Source organism: Trichosurus vulpecula, chromosome 7 (assembly GCF_011100635.1).
Source record: "Trichosurus vulpecula isolate mTriVul1 chromosome 7, mTriVul1.pri, whole genome shotgun sequence".
Lineage (NCBI taxonomy): Eukaryota > Metazoa > Chordata > Mammalia > Diprotodontia > Phalangeridae > Trichosurus > Trichosurus vulpecula.
In genome coordinates this window covers 139,894,017-139,918,589 of record NC_050579.1, presented here as the reverse complement: position 1 = coordinate 139,918,589, position 24,573 = coordinate 139,894,017, and the positions used below count along the sequence as shown (strand labels likewise).

Genomic DNA, 24,573 nt, shown 5'->3' with positions numbered 1-24,573 from the left:
TAGGATAGGTTCTGAGAAATTGGGGACTTGCAGCCAAATTCACTGCTTTAATTATTCAATGCTCACTAGCTCTTTTGACAGTTTAATAAACCCACTCTACAGTACCCTGCTCGAAGCCTTTGACAGCATGCTCCAGAAAGAGCCAGGTCCAAAAAACAAATGGTGCCATCTGCATAGCTACATACAACCCAGGAGCAACACCATTAACTGAGCAGTAAAACTAGAAAAGGACAAAAAAAATGAATCTAAAAACCTCTGTGTTTCTCCTTCATCATATACCCAAATGGAAACACACAAACAAGGAGATTCAAATTTAGTTTGCATAGGCAAATAGGACTCCCAAACTATGTCAAACTTCCCTGAACAAAGAAACAAGAACAAAGAGAGAAAAGAGAGGAGGAGAGGGGGAGAGAGAGAGGGAGAGAGAGAGAGATGGAGAGAGAGAGACAGAGAGACAGAGACAGAGAGACAGAGACAGAGACAGAAACAGAGGCAGAGACAGAGAGATTGGTAAGCAGACATTAATCCCCTAAGTAGAAATAAAAATAGTTTCCAGATGAGTAAGGGTTAGTGTCCTGTTTTATATGAGGATTGGCTGAACAATCTGGAACATATGGGGCACTGTTAAGCTTAAAAAGGCCATATCAATAAAGTGTTTTGAGCTCTTCAGAGGAAGATGATTTAGCAAGAGTGGAGCACTATCACAAAGATTCAACTATTAACATAGTTCAGGGTTAATCAGAAGCTAGTTTTGCATTACGTAGATTTGGCAGTTATTACAATTAATTTCATACTATACAGTTCTATTATAAACAATACTAATTATTCCACATAATGTGTTGAACTATACACAAAGGCCTAACACTTGGAATATCTTTCTTTTTCTACTCACAAAACACAAAAGTAGTGGTTATTAAATATTCTTCATTTTACTGGGGCATCTGTATTAGGGAGTTACTAAGGAGATAAGGAAAGTTGCAAATACAACAGTAAGAAGAATAGCCACTGTTTGGATGCTTTTCCTGTTTTTATGACTATGTCACAATTTAGGTTTGCTCAAATAGTCATGGCCAAGAGAGTCCCCATAGATGAGGGGAGCTGTCAGGAAGGCAAAGACAAGTATATATTTCTGCGTGGTTTTCTGGTACTGGTCCTGGATGAAATTCTGTTGAAGGGACATTGAATGAGCACACTATCACCTTTTTGGATGTCTGTACTCCATGTATACATAAAAGAAATATTATGGGACAGGGCAAATCCATATTGAGTCATATAATCCCTTTGCATTTTTCCTCCAAGTATTTTCAAAAGTATTTCCTGGCATGGGAAATGAAGGTTCAAAACATGTCTCAATGATCTATGGTACATTTTAGCAGTGCAGTACAGCAAAAAACAAAACAAAACCGAATTTGGAATCCAGAAACTAGGGTTCTTAAACAACACTTTTAGAGTTCTGGGAAGTCGATCATTTCTCAGGACTACTGTCAATTCCTGATGATTTTTTAAAGTTCCTTTTAGTACTATGTTTATCATCTGGCAGCTTCGTAAAAAGCAACCAGATATTCATCCAAATGGTATCCCCTCAACAAATATAAAACTGCTATAAGTGGCTCAAAACCATTGGACTGCCACATATTTTGGAATTATTATAATTCCTCTTGTCACTCTCAGGCTCAAGAGGCTTCTACGACTCCCCATTGCCTATAGGATAGAGAACACTATCTTCTTTTTTGCCTTCCTTCCCTCCCTCCCTCCTTCTTTCCTTTTTTTCTTCCCTTATTTTTCTCTTTTTCTCATTCTCTGTCTTATTCTCCTCTAGCTCCCTCTCTCCTGTGCCCTCTCTTCCCACTATTTTGCCCAGGGTCCCATTCTTGGGCCCAATACCACCACTGACTGGCATAGGAATGTTGATTTGCCCTGTTTCCATACTGGGCCTGTACACCCCTCTCTAGGCATCCTGGTGACACCACTCCTGGGGGCTTACCGTATTCACACCAGATTTAGTGCAGACACCCATTCAACTTTAGCCCACGGAAGTTAAAATTTCATGAGCTCAAACAATCCACAATCTTCAGCCTCCCCCAGTAGCCAGGATTATAGGTCTGAACACTATGCCCAGTCAATCTATCTTTCTAAATCTCACATTATTCTCCATCATGCTCTGCATTTTCTGGCCAAACTGACCTTGCATCTCCTAACTCTATTCTTTAGCATGTACGTCCCTCATGACTGGGTTTAACTTCCTCTTCTTCCCCTTCTTGGGATTCTTAGATCTTTTCAAGTCTCAACTCAAATGTGACCTCCTACACAAGGCCTTCTCTCCTACAAACACACATATTTTTAGTGCTCTGCCTCAGAAATATTTATTTTATATATGACTTCTGTGTGTCTATCTGTGTGTATTCTGTTTCCATCTAGTAAAATGTAAACTCACTGAAGTCACAGACGGCTTCATTTTTGTTCTTGAATTACCAGAGCTTCACAAGGTAGATGCTTAATATATGTTGGCAGTATTGAATTTATTCTCATCATATACTATGGGCATTAAATGAGATTATACATACATATATATATATATATATATATATGTATATATAGAGAGAGCGCAAACATTTTAGAAATGTAAGATATTACGATCATTATTATCATCTGGATTTTTATTTTAGATATATAGATAGAACAATTACTTTTCTGTTATTCAAAAGCAACTTAAGGTTTAGAATGCCACAAACGTACCATAAAAGGATCAAGAAATACATTTGCACTCTCTTTATTCACTACTTACATATAACGGACATATTATTCTATGTCTGAATGTGCGGTGTTCGTTGGTTGGCATAAAGTTAGCAATGGTTTTGTTTATATTTCTGAAGTCACATATTTTAAAGATACTCGAATTAGTCTTATTTATTTTCTTCCCTTCTATGTGTCTCATTAAAGCAAAAATATATTTCAACCTGCTCAGAGAAGCTGATATGAAAAGGATATATTCTGAACAAAAATAATGAAAAACAAATAAAAACAATTACCTTTAGGTGCTATTTTCTTTTCAGGTTTTTCCTGCTTTTCAGCCTTCTCTTTGTGAATTTCTGAAGGATAAAACATAATTTGCACTTTAGAAAAAAAAGTTTGAATAATAAGGGGAGAAAGAAAAGAACTTCAGATATAGATTGATCTTTGAGCTATCCAGTATTTCCGGAATTATCATATGTGACATGATGATGACAGACAAAAGGGAAACATTTTTATTACTCATATTACTGCTTCTCTTACTTATACTGTCTTAAAATAAGATAAATTTTAGTGGTTCCATAAAGAAAATGCCATTGGGAAAAAATCTCGGTAAGCTTGCATCATACCATAATGCCATAACCAATCACAAACTATAATTACATTTTATTTCAATTACTCTCAGTACAAATTAAGAATCCTTAATCGAAATCTAATTTAGATTTAGTAAGACACAATTTTTACATATTAAATTAAGAACTTGTGAAATGAGCTGTAACAACTACCTAATAGGAAGTATAGCTCAGAATTATGGAGTCAAGTTTCTTAATCAGCATTTGCTATCACATTGAACCAATAATTACAGGGAGTAGATAGATAGATTATATTGAAAGCACTCCACCATGGCTTCATACATACTGAAAGGCCCAGTGATTGAATAAGCCTAGATATGAAAATTAACCCTGGATTTCCCATTAATTTAAACTAGAGTAAATAACAGATTAGAATCTTTATAAATATTGGCAGAAGTCACTAGACAAAGAGACAAAGTTAGGACATGAAAAGAAGAAACCTGGGTTAATATTCTGAAGCCAAGTCTTACTAGTTGTATGATCTTGGTTAAATTCCCTAACCTATCTGAGATAAGCCGTGTGACATAATGGATAGAAAGGTGTCCTTGAAGTCTGGAAGACTGAGGTGATGCAAGTGCTACCTCTGACATACTGGTTATACGGCCCACGTAAATCTCCAAGACGAAAAGCTGTACAGCACATGCTGATTAGCATTAGTAGAAGGAGTTTTGCCTCCGGGAGTTTCTTATACCAATGATGGTAATTTTTTTTAAAATGAACCATAACGACATTTGTACTCATTATCTTTTCCACATAGTGATTTTCCCCATTGCGATTTTGATACAGACATAAGAAATTAAATGGGAATTTGGGCGGAGTTTTCCTTTGTGAAGACCAGCAGATGACACAGAAAGAGTTTAGAAACTTGGAAATGCATAAAATATATGCATAATATTGTATAATATCAAAAAATTTTATCTTTTAATACCATAATTATTTAGATTTCTTCTCTGGTATGGAGAGAGAAACAAAAAATTTACATAGATTTTCCAGATTATGGGGGGCACCATGCCTCTCACCCCCGCGATGTGGAAGGGAAACCTGTACTTATCTGAAAGGATGGCTACAAAGCAAATCTTCATCTGCTTGCTCAATTTCAGGGCTTGTTTTGTTTTTGTTTTTTAAAGGGGAGGGGATGATAATTGCTTTTAAGTAGCTTTTCAAATCATGTTTTGGTATTTTGGACACACAAATAGAAATTTGGCCAACCTTATATGTCAGAAAATTGAGGAAGGCTTGTGCTCTGCATTAGTGCAAGGAGTAAGAATACTGATGAAATCATAATAATGTGTTATCCGAGAGAAAGAGAGAGAAAGAGAGAGAGAGAGAGAGAGAGAGAGAGAGAGAGAGAGAGAGAGAGACAGAGACAGAGGACAGAGACAGAGAGACAGAGAGAGACAGAGACAGAGACAGAGAGACAGAGAAAGAGAGAGATGGAGTGAGAGAATGAGAGAGAAAGAGAGTTTCAAGGACAGAAATTTAACTAGAAATGTATTCCAGTGTGCTTTCTAAAAGGCAATATCTAGCATTTAGATAATTTTAATTTTCTAAGTCCTGTTCTTCGTTTGCAGACTTCAAAAACCACCCCTCTGTCACCTGAATCCTAGAACTTCCTCAGCACCTAAGGGCTCCTCATGCTGGAACATCCACCTATGTGTGCATCCTTCTCAACTTGGAATATCCCTCTTCAAGGCTTGGTCCATTCTCCCATTGATGAGTTACTGTTGGGGCCTCCATTTTGTGGGGGGGACTCAAGCTAACTTCATTCCCCCTTGGCCTCTCTTCCTGGCTTCTGAAATTCATTACCATGCACCCTCACTGGCTACTTCAATTACCCCAATCCCCAACCTACCTTTTCAACTCCCTTTTGTGTGTTGACATCCTCCATTAGAATGTCCGTCAAGGATTGTCTTTCTTTTTGCTTATATTTGTATCTCCAGAGCTTAGCACGATGCCTAGCATATGGGGTTTAATAAATGCTCATTTCCTCTTATCCTCCCTTAATACTATTAGGTTTCATCCATTATATAGTCCTTATTTTTTTCCAAATTGAGAAATTGCCTATTGTAGTAGAGAGATTGACTTGAAGTCAGGGAAGACCTGATTCAAACTTGCCTATGACAAAAACTAGCTGTGTGATCCTAGATAAATCATTTAACCTGTCAGTACTTCAGACATCTCTCTAAGAGCCCAAGTTGTAAAGCAGTTGCTAATATGCATTGGCGAAGGATGTTTCTTCAACAAGAGTACCCTACACCAATGCAATCATAGATCTAAACAAAAATAAGCATCATTTTTAAAAGCCAGATTATCATCTAAATAAGCTACAACATGGTAAAATTTGGCAATCAGATAATCAATAAGATTAATATATTTATACTAGAAGCATCCATTTTTCCTCCTCTGCACCTTCTAATACTCAAAGCTTGTGTGTGTGTGTGTGTGTGTGTGTGTGTGTGTGTGTGAAAGAGAGAGAGAGAGAGAGAGAGAGAGAGAGAGAGAGAGAGAGAGAGAGAGAGAGAGAGAGAGATCCTTATTTTAGGCCAGCTTTTAGTAGGTTTAAGACTTAGAAGCTTTTTGTACTTCGTCTCTTGGACAGATGGCCTATCTTTCCACAGTAGCTCTGTTGGGAATTAGGTAATTACCATAGAAGCTTTCACAATAGACAAAAAAAAATGACATAATGAGCTAGGGATTTGGGGGGAAGGGTGACAGTAAGGAATGTTTCCATAAGATTATTTTCATTAGGATTTATCAGAAAATTACTGATTTAAAATATTTACACATATACACAAAGAAATAGTTTCCAAAAAAGGCAAAATGACATATTTAACTTTGCACAGCAACTATTATGAAACAAAGTTAAGCACATCATTTTGATTTGTTTTGAGTGTAACTATTTCAAATCACCACAAGACTGACATGGTTTACAAATAAATATATTTGGTTACTTTTGTGGCAGTGAACAACACGTTGGATGGGGAGCTAGCCCAAGGACCTAGCCCAAAGACCTAACTCCCCATCCAATATATTGTCCACTGCCACAAAAGTAACCAAGTACATTTATTTGTAAACCATATCATTTTCGTGGTGATTTCATTCCAAATGGCAGGTGCTAGAGGATTTGGCACGCACTTTCTTCATGGCCCCAATATTTTAGGCAGTGCCAGCTGACTTTCATTCTCTAGTGGCAAACTATATGAATGAATATTGTCTTTTCTTTGCAAACTACTAAATTACTAAACTGACTAGTGAAGTTATTTAAAATAGGATGCAAGTGAGATCGTTTGCAAGCCCTCTTCCTATATTTCAGCTTTACACAAAGGAAAACTGCTCTCCTAAATCTCTAACCGAAGCTGGCTCTCTCAGAAGTGTTTACTGTTCAAAAGGGAAGGCCAGAGATGCTGTGGATGAGTGGAGCCATCAGGGTTACTGGGAAAGAAAGAAACATACCAAAAAACTCACACAAACAGTAAGGCAGTAATTTCATTTTGACAGACAAACAGCAATGCTACTTTTTTTAAGTACTTGCTGAGAGCCCAAATCAGGCCATCCCAGCAGCAATATTTGATCAGTCAGAGGCTAATAAACCTGCGTTTTTGTGTTCATGAATGTGAGAAATAAGGGTTCAGTTGTAATGATTCAGTCAAAGTTAGATTGTATCTGTTTGCTCTTTTCATTTTCCACTAGGGCCTTGTGTTTTATCTCATAAATAAAGTTAACCAGTTTTAGCCTACAACTGTCAAGTGTCTTAACAGTCAAAAGAAATTGCTATAGAGTGTGTCCACTCTCCTACTCCTTAGCTAAGGAATGAATAATGGCCATTTAGGCTCTTATCTAAAATGCTACGACTACAGGCATAACTTATAAAAGGTAATTTCTTATGAACTAATGATTCTCTCAATTACCTTTTCCTATTAATTAAATACCTGATTCTTTCAAGTCAGCTTTGCAGTAGTGGTCTTATCTAAGACCTGAGTTGTTAAATGCAAGGATTTCCTGCTCCAAGGTTTTATATGAACATCAAAATAAAGAGCACATATTTCAATAGGTGTTCTTTAAGGTGTACGGAATATTTTCCTCACAATGTTCCCGTGGTAATAAATGAAGTAGAGCAGAGAAGTCATATCACTTGCCCAAGGTCACACAGCTTAGATGAGATGTTGCTTTTTATATGCCCTAAGAGTTAGCCAGACTTGCCTATTTGATATTCCTTGTGCACCACATACCACCTCCTCTTCCTGGCTTTACACAGGCTGTCCCCTAAGCCTAGAATGCTCTCCTTCTCCATCTCTCCCACCCAGGATATCATCCCGGACTCCTTTCAGATTTCTGAGCTCAACTTCTTCAAGGGAGAAAATCTTGCTCCCTCCAATCTATCCACATTAGTCCCAATCCTCAGGTATCTCTATCCTATTCTAACTTATTCTTCCATTGTTCCCTCTTCAATGCCTATTCTGTGGTTAATTGCCTTTATTATTGGATGGATGTTCTCCCTCTGGAAATTACTTTGCCCTTATTTATATAAGCATGTTTATTTATATGAACATATTAATAAAATGTAAGCTTCTTAAAGGCAGAAAAAGATTCATTTTTGCCTTACCTCCACAGTATAACTCAGCACTTGACACCTAAAAAGTACTTTATAATTACATGCTGAATTGAATCAAAAGATAAAGCTAAACTCTACCTCCTCACCTGTGTGAGGACTTTCCTACTGTCCCCTTTTATTAATGCTCTCTCCCCAAAACTGCTTTGATGAGTCAAATGAGCAAGCATTTATTAAAAGCCTATTACATGACAGGCACTGTATTAAGCATTACGTATACAGAGAAAGACAAAAGACAATCTCTGCCCTCAAGGAGCTTACACTCTATTGGGGAGACTACATGCAAACAGCTATTCACAAACAAGATATATGTGAGACAATTGAAAATAATAGAAGGAAGGCACTAGAATTAGGGAGAACCAGGAAAGGCTTCTAGTAGAACAAAGACATAACAAATAATAACAAAGATAATAACCCTTTCAGCCTTTGAGCAGCATGAGGTGTCAAAAATGCTGACATCTGAATCAGATTAAAATGTAGTTGAGAAATACCTAACCAAATAAACAAAAATACAACACAACATAGACCATCTTAATTTGTTATTTTCTGAGCCAATGTGAGATCTGCAGAGATTCATTTCTATTTCTTTGACACTACTCCCAGAAGGTGGGATTTTAGCTGGGACTTGAAGGAATCCAGAAAAGTCAGAAGATGGCGATAAGGCAGAGCATATTCCAGGAATGGGGGACAGCCAGTAAAAATGCTACAGGTTGGGAGATGGTATATCATGGCGTAGGAACGGCAAGGAAATCATTATCACTGGATCATGTATGTGGAGGGTAGTGAAGTGTGTATGTTTTATTTCCCCTAGTAGAAGTAAAACTTCTTGAGGTCAAGGACTGTTGTTTTGTTTTGTTTTAAATCCCCACTGCTTGAAAAGCCTGGACTTATATGAACTGATGCTAAATGAAGTGAGCAGAAACATTAGAACTTTGTACACAGTAACAGCCACACTGTGCGATGACTGACTTTGATAGATTTAGCTCTTCTCAGCAACGCAAGGACCTAAAACAACTTCAAAAGACTCATGATGGAAAAGGCCATCCATATCCACAGAAAGAAATATGTAGTCTGAATGCAGATCTCTTTTTTGTCTTGTTTTGTTTTTTCTTTCTCATGGTTCCTCCCATCTGTTCTAATTCTTCTATACAACATGACTAATGTGAAAATAAATTTAATAAGAATGTATATGTGAGCCTATATCAGATTTCATGCTGTCTTGGGGAGGTGGGAGGGGAGGAGGTGAAGAAAATTCATAACTTATGGAAGTGAATGTTGAAAACTAAAAATAAATAAATTTATAAAAAGGAAAAAAATAAATCCCCACTGTCTGACAAAATACCTGCCATAAAAGTAGGTGCTTAAGCATTATGGGGACCCCCAAACATTTTTGATCACATATCATTATCAAGAAAGAAAGAAAAAAAAACCAACTCATCACATATTACCAATAAGTGTATATCTAGTTATTAATCATATACATGTACTACTGTATTGTAATTATGTGTATTATAAATTTAAATTTAAGAGAAATTTAAAATTTAAGGTAAAATAATACCTGATATACAAGCAAATGGGAACAATTATAATTTGTAAAGTAGGAGAATAACACGGTCAGATACACACTCTGAGGAAATCCCTTTGGAAGCTGTGTGGAGGATAGTTTGGAGAGGAGACCTGAAACAAAGACACCAACAATAGAAGACTACACTAAGTGACAGTGATTTTCAGATCTATTTATCCAGCCCTCATCTCTCTCCTGATACGCAGTCTTCCGTCGCCAGCTGATAACTGGAGTCAAACTGGATGTCTCAAGACACCTCAAACTCAACCTATCCAAAAGAGAACTCTTTATCTTTCTCCCCAAACACTTTCCCTTCCTCATTTTCCCTGCTGCTGTTGAGAGTTCCACCATCTTTCCAGGCATGTAGGCTCTCCACCTAGGTGTCATTCCTGACTCCTCACTCACACTCACCCCATATAAATCTCATGCGTTGCCAAGTCTTGTCATTTATATCTTTGTATCTTTTATATACATCCCCTTCTCATCTTGCATGGAGGTGACACTCCAGCTCAAGTGCTTATCACGTCCCACTTGGACTACTGCAATAGCCTAATGTTTGTCTTCATGCCTCAAGTCTCTCCCCACTCCAGTCCATCTGAGAATGTTTGGATGGAATGGAGTAGGGAGCACCTAGACCTTGTGTAGCTCTGCTTCACTTAAATCCAATTCACACTCAAGTCAAGAATACAACTGAATACCTCTTATTCATACGAAAAGATTTGTAGGGTGAGGGAATATGAATGAAAGATGAACAACAACAACAATCCATCCATCCTCTACTATACAACTAAAGTCATCTTCCTGAAGTGCAGGACTTATTATGTCACCACAACCACCACCATCGCCACCACCCCTGCCTCCATAGACACACATTCATTTTTGTTTTTTCTTTTTTTTTTTTTGAACGACTGGATTTAAGCAACTTGGTCACACAGCTAGTGAATGTCTGAGTCCAGATTTAAACTCAGGTCCTCCTGACTCCAGAGCTGGTGCTCTATCCTCTGTGCCACCTACTTCCTGCCCCCCCGCCCCCCACACACATATTCAGTAATGTCCAGTGGCTCCATATTATCTCCAGGATTAAATATAAAATCCTTTATTTGGCTTTTAAATTCCTTTACAACCTGGTCCTTCTTGCTTTTCCAGTCTTCATTTCCTACATCACACCCCTCCTTTTCCAGGTCATTTTACAGACGAGGAGACTGAGGCAAACAAGGTTAAATGATTTGCCCAGGGTCACACAGCTAGTAAGTATATGAGGTCACATTTGAACACAGAAAAGTGAATCTTCCTGACTCCAGGCCTGGCACTTTATCCACTGTGCCACCTAGCTGTGCCCCACTTTCCCCCAATATTTTGTGATCCACCTGTACTGACCTTCTCCCTGGTCCTTGTATACAAAATTTCCTCTTCAGACCCTATGCCTTTTTACTGCCTGTTCCTTGTGCCTGATCCCTTCTCACCTCTGCCTCCTGACTGCCATGGCTTCCTTCAAGACTCAACTTAAATCCCACCTTCTGCATGAGACTGGCTCTCCATCCCCACTATTCAACTCCCTCATATACCACTGCTAGTGTCTCCCTCTGAGATTACTTCCCATTTACACTGTATCTTGTATGTGTATCTTGTACATACACAGTCATTACATGTTGCCCCACCACCACCACCACTAAAATGTGTACTACTTGAGGAAAGAAAATATGTTTTGGTCACTCTTTGTATCCCTGGCTCTTAGGACAGTGCTTAGAATATAGCAATCATTTAATTGGTTAGTTGTTGTCCTTTGTTCTCAAAGAGGACCAAAATGACATCACTATGCTAGAGTCAAGTTTCAATGTGTCCAACTGTGACTGATCAGACCAATACAAGCTTGGAATACTCTACCACAGGTGGGGCATAAATATTCCATGTGAACATTTGGGGTAGATTCTCTAAATTTATGCATCCTGCGTTCCCTTTGAGCTATGTCAATTCTGCTTTGCTCAAAGAGCACAGCACCTTCACTGATGTGGGCATGCCATGCCGAGAGGTCCTGTGCCAGTGTCTCCAATGTAACACAATCAACTCCACAGTTCTTGAGAAAGACTTTGAGTGTGTCTTTGCATCGCTTCTTCTGACCACCATGCCAAAAGGACTATTTTATGGAGAACTCACACAGAGCAAGCGTTAATTGTTTAATAATGCTTGTTGAATGACCCAAAGGTGATAAGAGCCCGAAATATAAGAGTGGCTACATAAGCAGAAAGAAGGTGACAGATGGAAAATAGAAACAAGAACATTTGACAACCATTGATTGGGATATTTTGGGTGAGAGTGAGGAGTCAAGAATGACACTAAATAGGAGCGATTGAAAAGATGGTGATGCCTTTGGTCACACTGGGAAAATTTGGAAGAAAGGTAAGTGTAGAAAGACAGATAATATAATGACATGTAGGATGCAAATTGTAACCCATCTATAAATGTTTCGTTTGTAAAACTTACTCCACTAAAACCTAACAATCATTCCACTAAAAGTTAAAAGGATTGGTGGGAAGGAGAGGGAATTGTCTGAGAACACAGAGCACATCTGCTAAGGGATATTTAGCAATAGTAATGATGTGATGGGTGGGGAAGGGCAATGTGGGGGGATGCTGTGGGGTAGGTAATTGTGCCTGGGTAGATATTACAGATGACTGAGGAGATGATACCTGGTGCAGGCATTTGGGACAGCTATGAGACATAAAGAAATAACAGCCTGGTGCAATGGCATTCAGAAGGGAGTAAATCTCTAAGCAACAGCTTCAGGCAGACCTGCGTTGTAAGAGGCAGCCTTGAAAACAATAGTATGTTCTGTAAATAACAGTTATATCCCCAAATTGAAAAGAAAGTTCTAACTCCATGGTACAATTGGGGAAAAAGCTTTAGATCAAGAGGGTTTACGTGCAAACCCCACTTCTGATGCTTATGCCCTTTGTGACCTTGTGCTCTGCGGCAAGTCTCATTTGTCAGCTGCCATGGGTTTAATTATCTTCTCCTCTAATGACTTCTAGGTCTCTAAGTCCAGCCTTTGTCTCTTTCCTACTCATGTTTTTCATTGCCAAATGCCTATTGACCATTTCCACCTGGATATTCTATAGGCATATCAAACTCAGTATGTCCAAAACAGAACTCCTTGTTCATCTCAAACCCTCCCAACCTCTGAATTTCCCTATTGCAGGTCAGGGCACCACTTTCCTTCCAGTTAACCAGACTTATCCCTCTGGTGTTACCCTTGATTTTCATATTCTCTCACCCCACAAATTAGCCACGTCTTGACAATTCTACTTCCATAACACTTCCAGAATCCATCTCTAGTGAGCATTAAGAAACCAAATAATACAACAAACACACCACTCAGGCCCACATCCTCTTTTGCCTAGATTATTGCATCTGACTTCTAATTGTTTTCCCTGATTTAAGTCTCTTCCCTATCCTCCAATCTGTCTTCCACATGATAGCTAAATGAGTTTCTAGAAATGCAGGCCTGAACTACTCAATAAACTCCAGTGCCTTCCAATAGTTCCTGAGAAATTCCAATTTTGCTGATGTGAAAAGGTCCTGATGACTACTGAGGTTATAAGATCCTCTTTTTATATGAATGTCACACATGTCTGACTCTTTATGACCTCATTCGGGGTTTTCTTGGCAAAGATGTTGGAGTGGTTTGCCATTTCCTTCTCCAGCTCATTTTACAGATGAGGACACTAAGGCAAACACAATTAAGTGACTTGCCCAGGGTCACACAGCTAGTAAGTATCTGAGGTCACATTTGAACTCAGGAAAATGAGTCTTCCTGACTCTAGGCCTGGCAATCTATCCACTGTGTCAGTTAGCTGCCTCTATGAACAATGGTATTTAACTGTTAAAGATATGTCCTTAGAATCATTTAGACCAATAATCATTGACTATTATAAATATCCAAATGAAGTATAAAAGACATATGAAGAAAGATACTATCTGCCTCCTGAGAAAGAATTGATAAAGATGTGTATAGAATAATTTTACACATATATACCTGTTTGTATCAAATGGTGGCCATATTTAGGGTGGGGTGAGGGAAGAAAAAAGAGAAATTTACATGATAACTTTGTTGTATAATTAAAAGGAATAGAAAGTTACACATAGTAGATTGGCAGTTTCGTGTGGAATAATCTTCTTTTAAATTATTTATGTTATGGAAATGCTTATTTTGTTCCATTAATTAGATATAAAATAATGTTTTTAAAATTAAAAAAAGGAAAGAATTTGATTGGTGGAAAAAAAAGCATTTCGCCCATTCTAACCTAACAGTGCATTAGGACACAAACAATGGTAATTATGATAATTTTTTTAAAAATAGTATTTGTGTAACATCTACACATATAGTGGAAATGCAAAAAAGGAAGAAAGAGCTCATTTTACCCTTTCTTTTTTTTCCTACTGTTCTTCCTTTTTTCATTGCAGATTATTTTATAATACAAAGCCCAATACTTGAAAATGCAGGAATTACATATTGAAATTAGACATGTTTGCTTGATCTCATGGAACTTAAGAGATATAATCAATGTCACCTTCTAATAGGTATTAATGAGATGTCAGAGATCTCTTTTTTGGTCATCAAGAGTTTCCTCCATGAAAGGAGTTTGCTACCCACAAGTAGAGATTAAGTGATTTGTCCATGGTCACATAGCTGGTAAGTCATCATCCATTAGGTTAGTAATAGAACATAATTTATGCATCATCATGTGGGTGGCAAAAAATGTGTTTAAGGACCATCAACAATAAGCCCAAATCCTCAAAATATATTCATGTAATATATTGCTTCTAGCTTGGCTTAATTTTTTTAATTAAAGAGGTATTGACATATGTCAAGACATACAAGCACACATTGACCAAATATAATAACAACTCAGTTTTAGATTTTAACTGGAAATCTAGACGTGGAGTTATTGGTAGAATTATGCAGAAATATTTCCACATCAGACATTTTAGGGAATTAGACTGAATTATGAAGTCTTTCCCTGAACACTCCATTTGCAGAGTGGGGGTCTATGAAACAAGATCATCCCTCATCTACACTCTATTGTGCAACTCTCAAACCCCTTTCAAACTAACAATTACTATATATGAAAGCTGCAAGAACGATTTACTCAGATTTGCGGATAAAAAATTAACCATCCCTTCTCTGGACATTTTTTGATCATAAGCAATAATTTTTCTCCTTTATAAAGAAAGTAATGGAAACCAAGTAAACAATGGAGCTGACATAGAAGGATCAGGCTAAGACGAATTGTGAGATCCATTGCCCCAGAAGTCACAGACATGAACTTTTAATAACGAAAATAACATCAATGAAACTCAGGCAGGCAATAACTCACATTCATATAATGCTTTACGGTTAACAGGGCATTTTTCTCTCTATAAACCTGGGGCGGGTGGTGATCCAAGTTTTTTTTTTAATGTTAAGTTTTATTCTGCATATTTAGAAATGTGAATTTCTAAAACATCAGCCTCAGCTGAAAAGCTAATAATAATTGATTGAGAGAATGTAGTGATATGTCACTCTAAAAAAAGTGTTGGTATGTGATAATAAATTGTCTATTGGTAAAAAAAAATACATTTTAAAGTATATAATACAGTATCTGTATCACAAATTACTGTAGGGATACTTTTCAATATTTTAATCAGACTAGAAAATTTTGAGTAATGCGTATTTCAAATGCAGTACTTAAAAATGTAAGAACTCTTCATTCTTGTTCTAAAAATGCCCTTGTATTTTTTGTCATAGATATGCTGCTTTATTGCTTCAAGATGTCAAAAGTTCAAGGCCCGGGAGGTACAGGAGTAAATAAAAAGAACTCTTTTAAGAACATTATTACGGGTGAGGAAGTGTTGTCCTGGGAAAAGTGTGCCAGATTTGGACTACTTATCTCACCCCTTCTCAGAATTACTTTGTCTATATTTTATTGTGCACACACATGTATGTATGCATGTATACAAATACATGTATGTAGAAATATACATATATCTATATGCACTGTACATTTATATGTGGTATTCCCTGGTCAAATGTAAGCTCCTTGGGGGTGGGCCAATTTTCATTTTCATGTTTGTATTAAGATTTCTCACTTATAACAGGCACTAAACAAATGTTTATTGACTGAGTAGTGTTACTGAAGTCCAAATCCTGGTTCTGTCACGTACTAGGTGTATAACTTAAAGTTACTTGCTTAATCTTTCTAACTCTCAGTTTCTTAGCCTATGAAGGCCACAGGTTCCTCATCTGTAAAACAACTTGGTTGGCCCAAATGGCCTCAAAGGTCTCTTCTAGCTCCTTATCTTTGATTCTGTAATAGCTGAGGATACTGAAGGGCAGAGAGGTTAAGGGACTTCCCCTGTGGCACACAGCTAGTCAGTTTTAGAGCTGGTTTCAAAATTGTGTATTCTAATAGCAAACTTTTAGCCTACCCCTCCCCACTTCCTCCCAAACTGATGAGAGGAAATTGTAAATTGGATTTTTTTATAGACTTAACAGTCTTAAAAGTTAAATATGCTCAAGTCTTTCTAATGGTCATATTCATTAACAAAGATTGAATGCTACCAATTTAAAAACACAGTGGACTCAGACTTAAACTAAATGATTCTTAAGAATACATCTCTGATAGTGCATAGTACTCTCTTCTGAGTCATGTTTTCATATTACATATCTTATCCATCATGACAAATAGTTTTAATTTTCTAATAATCACAGCCTATCATATTGCTGAGTTGACAAAGAGCTTGCAATTTTATAGAAGATTTCCGTGGCCAGTTAAAAGCAGGTGATTTATCTTTATCAGTGACAAACGGTTAATAAATCCAAAATATTATGAATTCATGTGTAGAAAAAAATGACAGAATCAAGAAGCTGAAAGAACAATTTTCATCACCAAGGCAACCATCCTGATTCTTTGAGATGACAGCACAGTTTATTAAATTATTATTAGGGTGTGGAAATTTTTTAAATGCCTTTAGGTTTTTTTCTGGCCATTCCACAAGTGTTAGAAGATTTCTACATTATTTTTTCACATTTCCATATTTCAGTGTTTCCTTGTCTCCTATGCTCACTCTATATCTTCTGTACCAATGATCCTGTGCTGGCAGTAGGTAGGTAGGAAGGCCAAACCTGGAGGAGTGTCCCATTTAGGGGCCCTAAGAGAAGCCAGAAGACACCATAATGGCATTGGGTAAATAGGGTCACAGGGAAGTACAGAGAAAATAGGGAAGATACCCATAGCACAAAGAGGTAACAAAGACAAATTTCCCCTACAAATCATTATGAACCTCCCAATGGTAACTCTGAGGATATGTGTTTTATTACCATGTTATTTTTTTCATTATAACTACACATTTTCTCTATTTTCCAAACAGCCTACTCTAGGACTTATATTCTATGCCAACATCTTATGATGATGTGGGTTCTCAAAGGCTATGTCCCTAAACAAAAATTCTGACAAATTATGCTGAATTGTTAGGGCTTCAGTCACAGGCCACGGGGGGAGAAAAACAGGGAAACAGAGGACCTGAGGTTAAATCCTGCCTCTGTCACTTGCTATCTATATGACATTAGGTAAGTTGCTAAAACCCTCTGGGTTTCAGTTTCTTAATTTATAAAATGATGGGATTATATTATGTGGCCTCTACAGTTATTTATGGACATGCACACACATAAACACACACACACACATATATGTATAAGGTTGGCTACCAGGAGAAGTCTGTTTATATATTTTTTTCTTATACCATCATAGCTCATAAAGACTGTCTAGGAAAGCTGGAAGCATTATGATCTATGATGGAAGAAGTAGTGCACACTCTGATGACCTAACAGTATACCATGAAGTATATCAGACATTTTAAGTTCATGCTAGTACAAAGTACTAAAACTGCCAGGAAGGATTGAAAACGTGAAAACTTCGCCACACAATTTTTCCCCATCTACCTGTTATTATGCTGTGATACAACATTCTGAATGGGCCAATCCCCAAGTCCTGAATATTTATGAAAATCAATTATTCCATCTCCTCCTCATTCACCCTTGCTGTATGTACAGAGTTCTTAGTGACATGAATAAATTAAGCAGAAAAAAGATGTGATGAGAGGACTGAGCTTGAATCTACTGGGGACTTTTCAACTTGAGGAACTTCAGAGCCTTTTACAAATATGCCAAAGTAGAATATAATTTGTTTTGGCCTAAGTTGGGAGGATTCTCTTCTCCTGTCATTGAACTATTTTCATTAGGAGTAAAAGAACAAAAACAAAACATAAAAATACAAAAATGAAACAATATCAACAACAGGAAAAAAACAAACTTGTCTCATAGAATCATGGTACTTTCCTCTTCTAACGTGTACTTTGTGAAGGGGGCATAGGGTACTCCGGGTAGCAAGTAGTAATGTTGAAAGGGAAGGCATTTTAAGCTGCTAATGTCATGTTGAGAAGAGTCTGGAACTAGTGAACTCTGGTCCTTAAGACAATCAATCCATCAACAAGCATATATTAAGCACCAGAAACTGTGTTAAGTATTGGGTACACTAAGAGTGGCAATAAACAGTCCCTGAACTCAAGTAGCATGTTTTTATTTTGGAGGCAACCAGGGTGAAGGGACTTTCCTAAGGTCACACAGTTAGTAAGTGTCTATGGCTGGATTTGAACTCAGGTCCTCCTGACTCCAAGACCTGTGCTCTATCCACTGTGCCTTGTAGTTGACCCAAGTAGCTCGTATTTTAATGTTGGTTTGTCAGTCAGTGAACATTCTGCCTACTATGTGCCAGGCACTGTGCTAAATGCTGGTGATATTAAAAAAGGCAAAAGACAGCCCCTGCTCTCAAGTACTCAGTCTAATGGGGGAGACAACATATCATGTGTTTATGTGTATATATGTACACATGTGTGTACATGCATGTACACATGTGTACATATGTACACATATATACATATGAAAACAAGATGGAAATTAACTTTAGAGGAAAGGGCTCAAGGGCCAGAGAAGACCAGGAAAGAAGGGCTCCCCTTACAAGGAGGTGTTGTTTGAACTAAGTCTTGAAGGAAGATTCTAAGTAAACTCAGAAAATCTAGGTTTACAAAAAGACTATCAAGTTTTGGATTATGTAAAAGCTGTGTGTGTGTGTGTGTGTGTGTGTGTGTGTGTGTGTGTGCAATCAACTTTCCTCTTTTCTAAACTCAAAGCAAGATGTGAGAAATAGACTATATAAATTATAATTTCTAGTTTTGGAAAAATAATTATTCTTTTCCAAAATCTCAGTTCCAAAAGGATATAAATCTCTTTTATACAGCCAATGACTATATTGCTTACTTAGTATGTAGCAGAATAAACTTTTAAAAAGGAGAAAAATGCTTCTATTACATTGTACCTAGAAGCATTAGGAAGAAAATTAAAAAGATATATGGCTACCAAATAAACGCAGCTCCTCGCAAATGTTTAACTAACCCTGAAAAGCCAGCTTCACTAACTATCACTATTAATCTAGAAATATGAAAGCTACAAAATATTAACACTTGTAAGATATCATTATCTTATTTGTAGAAAGCTCAGACAGAAATGCTGAGCTATTTAGCATGTGCTGGGTAGATATTGTTAAAGTTCATTTTATTAGTCCATTTTTTCCCTCTTTTACTGAATCTCTGAATGTTTATGCATTGCCAAGAGAATAACAAAATGATTAGATGGTTATTTACCTAATGTGTATATATGTGTGTATACATGTAATATATAATATATAAGGAATGTATATGTGTATAGCAGGAATATATAGTATATATATTCTTATACAAGGAATATATATGTATGTTGTGTGTATACACATGGAGAGATAGATAGATCGATCCTCTCATTTTTCAGATGAGGAAATCGAGGCTTATAGAGATTAAATATTTTGCCTCTAATTGCCAAGATAACCAGTCAGCGGTAATATTTGAAGTTAGGATTTTTGGACTCTGAGTCCAATACTCTTTCCAATATAACAAACTACCTCACCTTCTGTCTCTGGTTTTAGGAGTGATTAATAAAGAACTACTACCATTATATCATAACCATCCTGATTAAACAGTAAAGTCCTGGAGAGCAGGGTCTGGGCTATATCTTATTTTGTTCCCCCCCCCACCTAATATTTTTCATATACTAAGCATTTAATTAATGATTACTGAATGTAAATGAACTAAATCTTTGTTATTACTATATTTCTTCCTCTGTTATCAATAAATTATCATTAGCATTTGTTGCCTTTTCTGGCTTGAGTATCTTGGCCACTAAATGTATATATACTCTTTTCATAAAATATTGGGAATTCACTACAGTAAATGTTATTTATTATTACTATCTTCATTAATATGCAAGTATGGAATGGGATTTTGAATGGTGGACCCTTGACCAACTGAGTTCCCTAAACCACCTGATAAAATTAATGGGTATAAGGAGAAGGTAAAAGAGAAGACAGACAATGGGGTGATAAAGTTTTGCTCCATTTAGTCTTTGAGTGGTTGCATTCACAGTTTGAAAAGGGCAGGATACCTTTAGCAGCTCAGACCTGGTTGCAGATTGTAAACTTGAAAAACTGAGAGATCCATTCACACCTTTTAAAGGATTTAGTACAAAGGAAGTGTCAAAAAAGCGCACACTTCTTTATTCCTGTAGGAGATGTGAAAAATTTCCTCAATAAACTTGGTGGAATTTTATGGTGGCAAAGCATTACCTAAAGGATAAAGCCATATCTCTGGTAGCCTTAAAAAGCATGAGCAAGGTCTGGGAGGTCAGCCACTTGGGGCAGCCAAAGAGAAGTCCAACTTGGGACAAAGAACCCGATCTCCAAAGGGAATATTTTTTGCCTTTTCCCTTGAACAGAATACAGCAAGGTGAGGGGGTGTTCCTCTTTCCTCTTCCCTGCCCCCACCATCAATGTCATCTTTCAATATGATAACTCACACAATAGGAGAAACCATGCCTGGTAGAAAACTGGCCCAATGAGTATAGCTTCTGATTGTAGTTTAGCTATGGAGAAGAACAGGTCAAGGGAGCTCAGTTGAATAACTTTCAGGGTGGAGTGATAAATAGTATGATGCCTCCACAAAAAGAGATAAAAACACTGAGGTAATACAGTGCTTCAGGTGGGAGTCACTTTGGCCATCCGGGTCCTCTATGGGTGCCTTTCTATGAGTGTATTCTATGCATATTCTTCCCACTGATCCAATGTATAGCTATAGGGGGTATACCACAGGTTTATTAGGTATGTTTGTAGCTACCATTCCCAGCATGCCATTTCAGCAAATGCCTATACTTTAAGCTAATGTTGACCACTGGTTAATTACTAAAAGTTCATATACCAGTGAGGAATAATGAATTGGAATTTTAGGAGTGTAGCTCCATAGAGTTTCTTGAACTTGGGGTAGTTGTACCTTGGGGAACCCAATCTGTTGAGTGCGAATTGGGTGGTGGAGTAGACCATAGGAGATAATGTCCAGATGTACTAGTAACCTATTCATTGGTAAGGACCCAAGAGAGAAAAATTACCATTTTATTATTTTTTTTCAGACTATAATTACATAAACTGGTATGATCCATTTACAGGTTTGAAAAATAGCTTTGAAATAACTTTCATATGCTTGAATTCTTAAGTCCTGTTGCATTACTCTGTCAATTACCAGTTTAATAGCTGATGTGAAAACTATGCATATAGCATCTTGATGCCTAGTAATACATCTAGAGCTACACAGAGACCTCCTGGTTAAAGGAGTGGCTCTGAGCTCCATACTGATTGTAGGCCCATGGAATAAAGATTACCAGGTGACCTGGAAATCTGAGTCATCACACCATATCTCTTTTGGATCCTCTCACATTTTTGAAGTTTTTCTGAAATTGTTTGATTTTTTTCTAAGTTGGCCTCATTTTCATAATGACAGTTGAGTTTAAACTTTCATATGCAGTTCTTTATATTATGTTTCTTGGATCTATTGGGGAAATTTTGGATGTTCTTTGGAACTAATGGGGAATTTTTTTCCTGGATCATAAGTTGAAATGGCCCATCAGACTCCTAAAGGTCCCAGCTTTGTATAATTTACATTCAGCAGAATAGGCCATTTAAGGGTGTGAGCCATATGAGTTTTCATGAATTTTACAGGCTGTTAATATAAACAAATAAAAAGGGTTAAAAAAATTTAACACCTTATTGTCTCTGTTCCTTGGCTTTTACCTCCTGTAATTTCATAAAGTAGATTGGGCAGAGTTAATTGGTCTGGGGTCACACCTTCCCCTGCTACATACATGTTGTTGTTTGTCCTTCCTTTTCCAAGAGGACCAACAACATCATGGTGTGATGTCTTGTCTCATGGGGGAATCGGATTTAAGGAAGACAGAGTTGCGAAAGTTGTTGGTTTCACTCTCTCAGAGTCACTGAAGTTCAGTAGCAAAACAAAAGTGAGAACAACTGGTGATGGCTCCAATGCAGTCGATTACCTCAACATCTTTGATGTCTGACCAAGCTTTAAATTCTCTGAAGCACCTGCTTCAGCTGCCTTCATGGAACAAATTGTTCTCATCTGCACATTCTGCCAGGGGATGTCTTCACATGCTTGGAGTAGATATCCCCCTAACTCACTGACAACTTTGAAGCCTACTGGTTACGCTTAATCTTGTGTAGCCATCTGTTTTCTAGGAAGTGGCCGCTGCATATGCTACAGTTTCTTGGAGCCACAGGTGAGAGTTGAGTGCCAGGTAGACAGCGAAGGTAGATAAGCAGCCCTAAAAAGGGCTCAGCAGCCCTCACCCCAGAGGTTCCAGTTCTCCTTGAACACCTGGTACACCTCAGTTGTTACAAATAGATGCTATATACGTAAACGTAGATGTATATGAATATGCATAACCATCAATATAACAAGTAGTTAGGTGACATCATGGATAAAGTACTGGACTTGGGTGTCAAGATGAGCTGACTTCAAATCAAGCCCCAGACACTGTCTGTGTGACCTTAGTCAACTTAACTTCTGTCTGAATCAGCCTCCTTATCTGTATTACAAGGATGATGATATCATCTACCTCCCAGGGTTACTGTGAGGATCAAATGAAATAATATTTATAAAGTTCACTGCAAATCCTAAAGTACTGTATAAATGCTATTATTATAATTTTTATTGTTATTACATTTTTCATCTTCATTTTCAACATGCCTTAAGCTCTGAACTCACATGTACCAGAGCCAGTCTTAGAGGTGATGTCCAAAGTCCATTCGCTCTTTGTGGGGTTATTCCCTCCAGTCAAAATTTGTGCAAGGCAAATCCTCAAATGTAGTTTGTATCTAGATTTTTTAAAGTATTCAAAGTCTTTATAAGTACCCAAGGTAATAAATGCTTATAGAGGACAGGCTTTATTTAGCTCCACATAAAAATACTAAAGATACAAATGATTCAAAGTAGCTCATAACTCAGATTCAGGAAACATAGAAAACAATCAGAATAGATCATAAACTCTCCTAAGAAGGGCATTTAAATTGAGCTTGCCAGCAGGGTAATATTCATGTTGAGGGGAAATTTACCTGTCCCACGTAGCTACCCGAAGACCAACAAGTGCTATGACTCTCAAACTTCATTTGTGAGGCAACCTGAAAATTTGGAACTAGCCAAGGGGCATCCCTTCTCTAGACGGAAGGTTATGTTTGGGGATTACATGCTTCAGAAAATCTATATACCCCTTTCTCAACGTGCAAGTTTGTGCTCAGGAACATTGTCCATGAACACTCTTCTTGGTTTTTTGGAACTATAAAGTTAAAGAGTACTCTTTCTGGAAAGAAGGAGGGGAATTTTTGAGCAATAGACCCTTTGGAGAGAGAAAATTATTTGTACACTTTCTTCTCTCTCCTTCACTTCCCTCAATAGTCTCTCCCCCGTCCCAATAACAGGATCAGTAACAGACTTAAAACACTGACATAGGAGCTCAGAGGGCACTAATATCACAGACTTTTAAACTTTCTATAAACTTTCATTTATTTAACTGTTGGTGCTTGGTAAAATACGTTAAAATTTTAATTAAATTATCATGCGATGAAAATCCTCCCTAAATTTTCATTTGATTATGATTACTTTTATATAATATACATATATTTATATAATTTTATATAATTCATATGATTATTTTCTGTGAATAATTATGATCAAACAATTAAATTTTGGTGACAGTAACAGCCAATTTAACTTTGAGTATTCAAGGTGAAATTCTTAAAAACTCAAACAAAAACTTTGGCTGCAGCTAAACACATAAATGGGTTTGACAATTTTGTCTGATGGCCATGGAAGCCAATGGGGGGAAAAGCAGCCAAATAAACACTGACTTGTTTTTCCTGATGATTACTCAAGTAAGGCAAACATGATTATGTCTGTAAAAAGCATTCTTGTTGGTCACTGAAGCAAAATTATTTCATAAGGTACATCCCCAAAGAGGTTCATGGGGACAGACAAAATAAAATATTAAGCACTGCAAGCAAATAGGTACAAAACTACAAATTACAAGTAGTCAGTAAACAAACATTTCTTAAGGTCATACTATGTGCCAAGTACCATCCTAAGTGCTTTGAAATGTAAAAGAAAACCTCTGACCTCAGAGCTCACAGTTTAGTAAGGGAAATGAGAAGCAAACAACTACGTACAAGCAAACTATATACGCATGATAAATTGGAAATAATTAACAGAGGGAAGTCATTTGAATTTTGACTGGCACTTGAAGGAAGTCAGAGAAGTTTAGGCTGAAATGAGGAGAGAGGATATCAGGCATGGAGGACAGCCAGCAAAAATGTCCAGTCTAGAGATGGAGTGTCTTGTTCCAAAAACAACAAGGTTTGCACCTGTCACTAAATCACAGAGTACATGGGTTGGAAGGAATTGGAAGTAATATAAGGTGTAAAAAAACTAGAAAAATAAGAAAAGAGGGCCAGGCTATGAAGGGCTTTGAACCAACAGAGGATTTTATATTTAATATTAGAGGTGTTAGGAAGAGTTTA

At 37.2% G+C, this 24,573-nt stretch overlaps 1 protein-coding gene across 1 annotated transcript in view; it reads right to left on the bottom strand.

The window, feature by feature from the left end:
- TRDN (triadin) overlaps nt 1-24,573 on the bottom strand; it is a gene marked incomplete in the record, with an annotated part of 469,162 nt that overhangs the window by 325,255 nt on the left and 119,334 nt on the right. Inside the window, 1 exon segment of the mRNA XM_036767544.1 lies at nt 3,030-3,089. Within this exon segment, the coding sequence (XP_036623439.1) occupies nt 3,030-3,089 (60 nt within the window).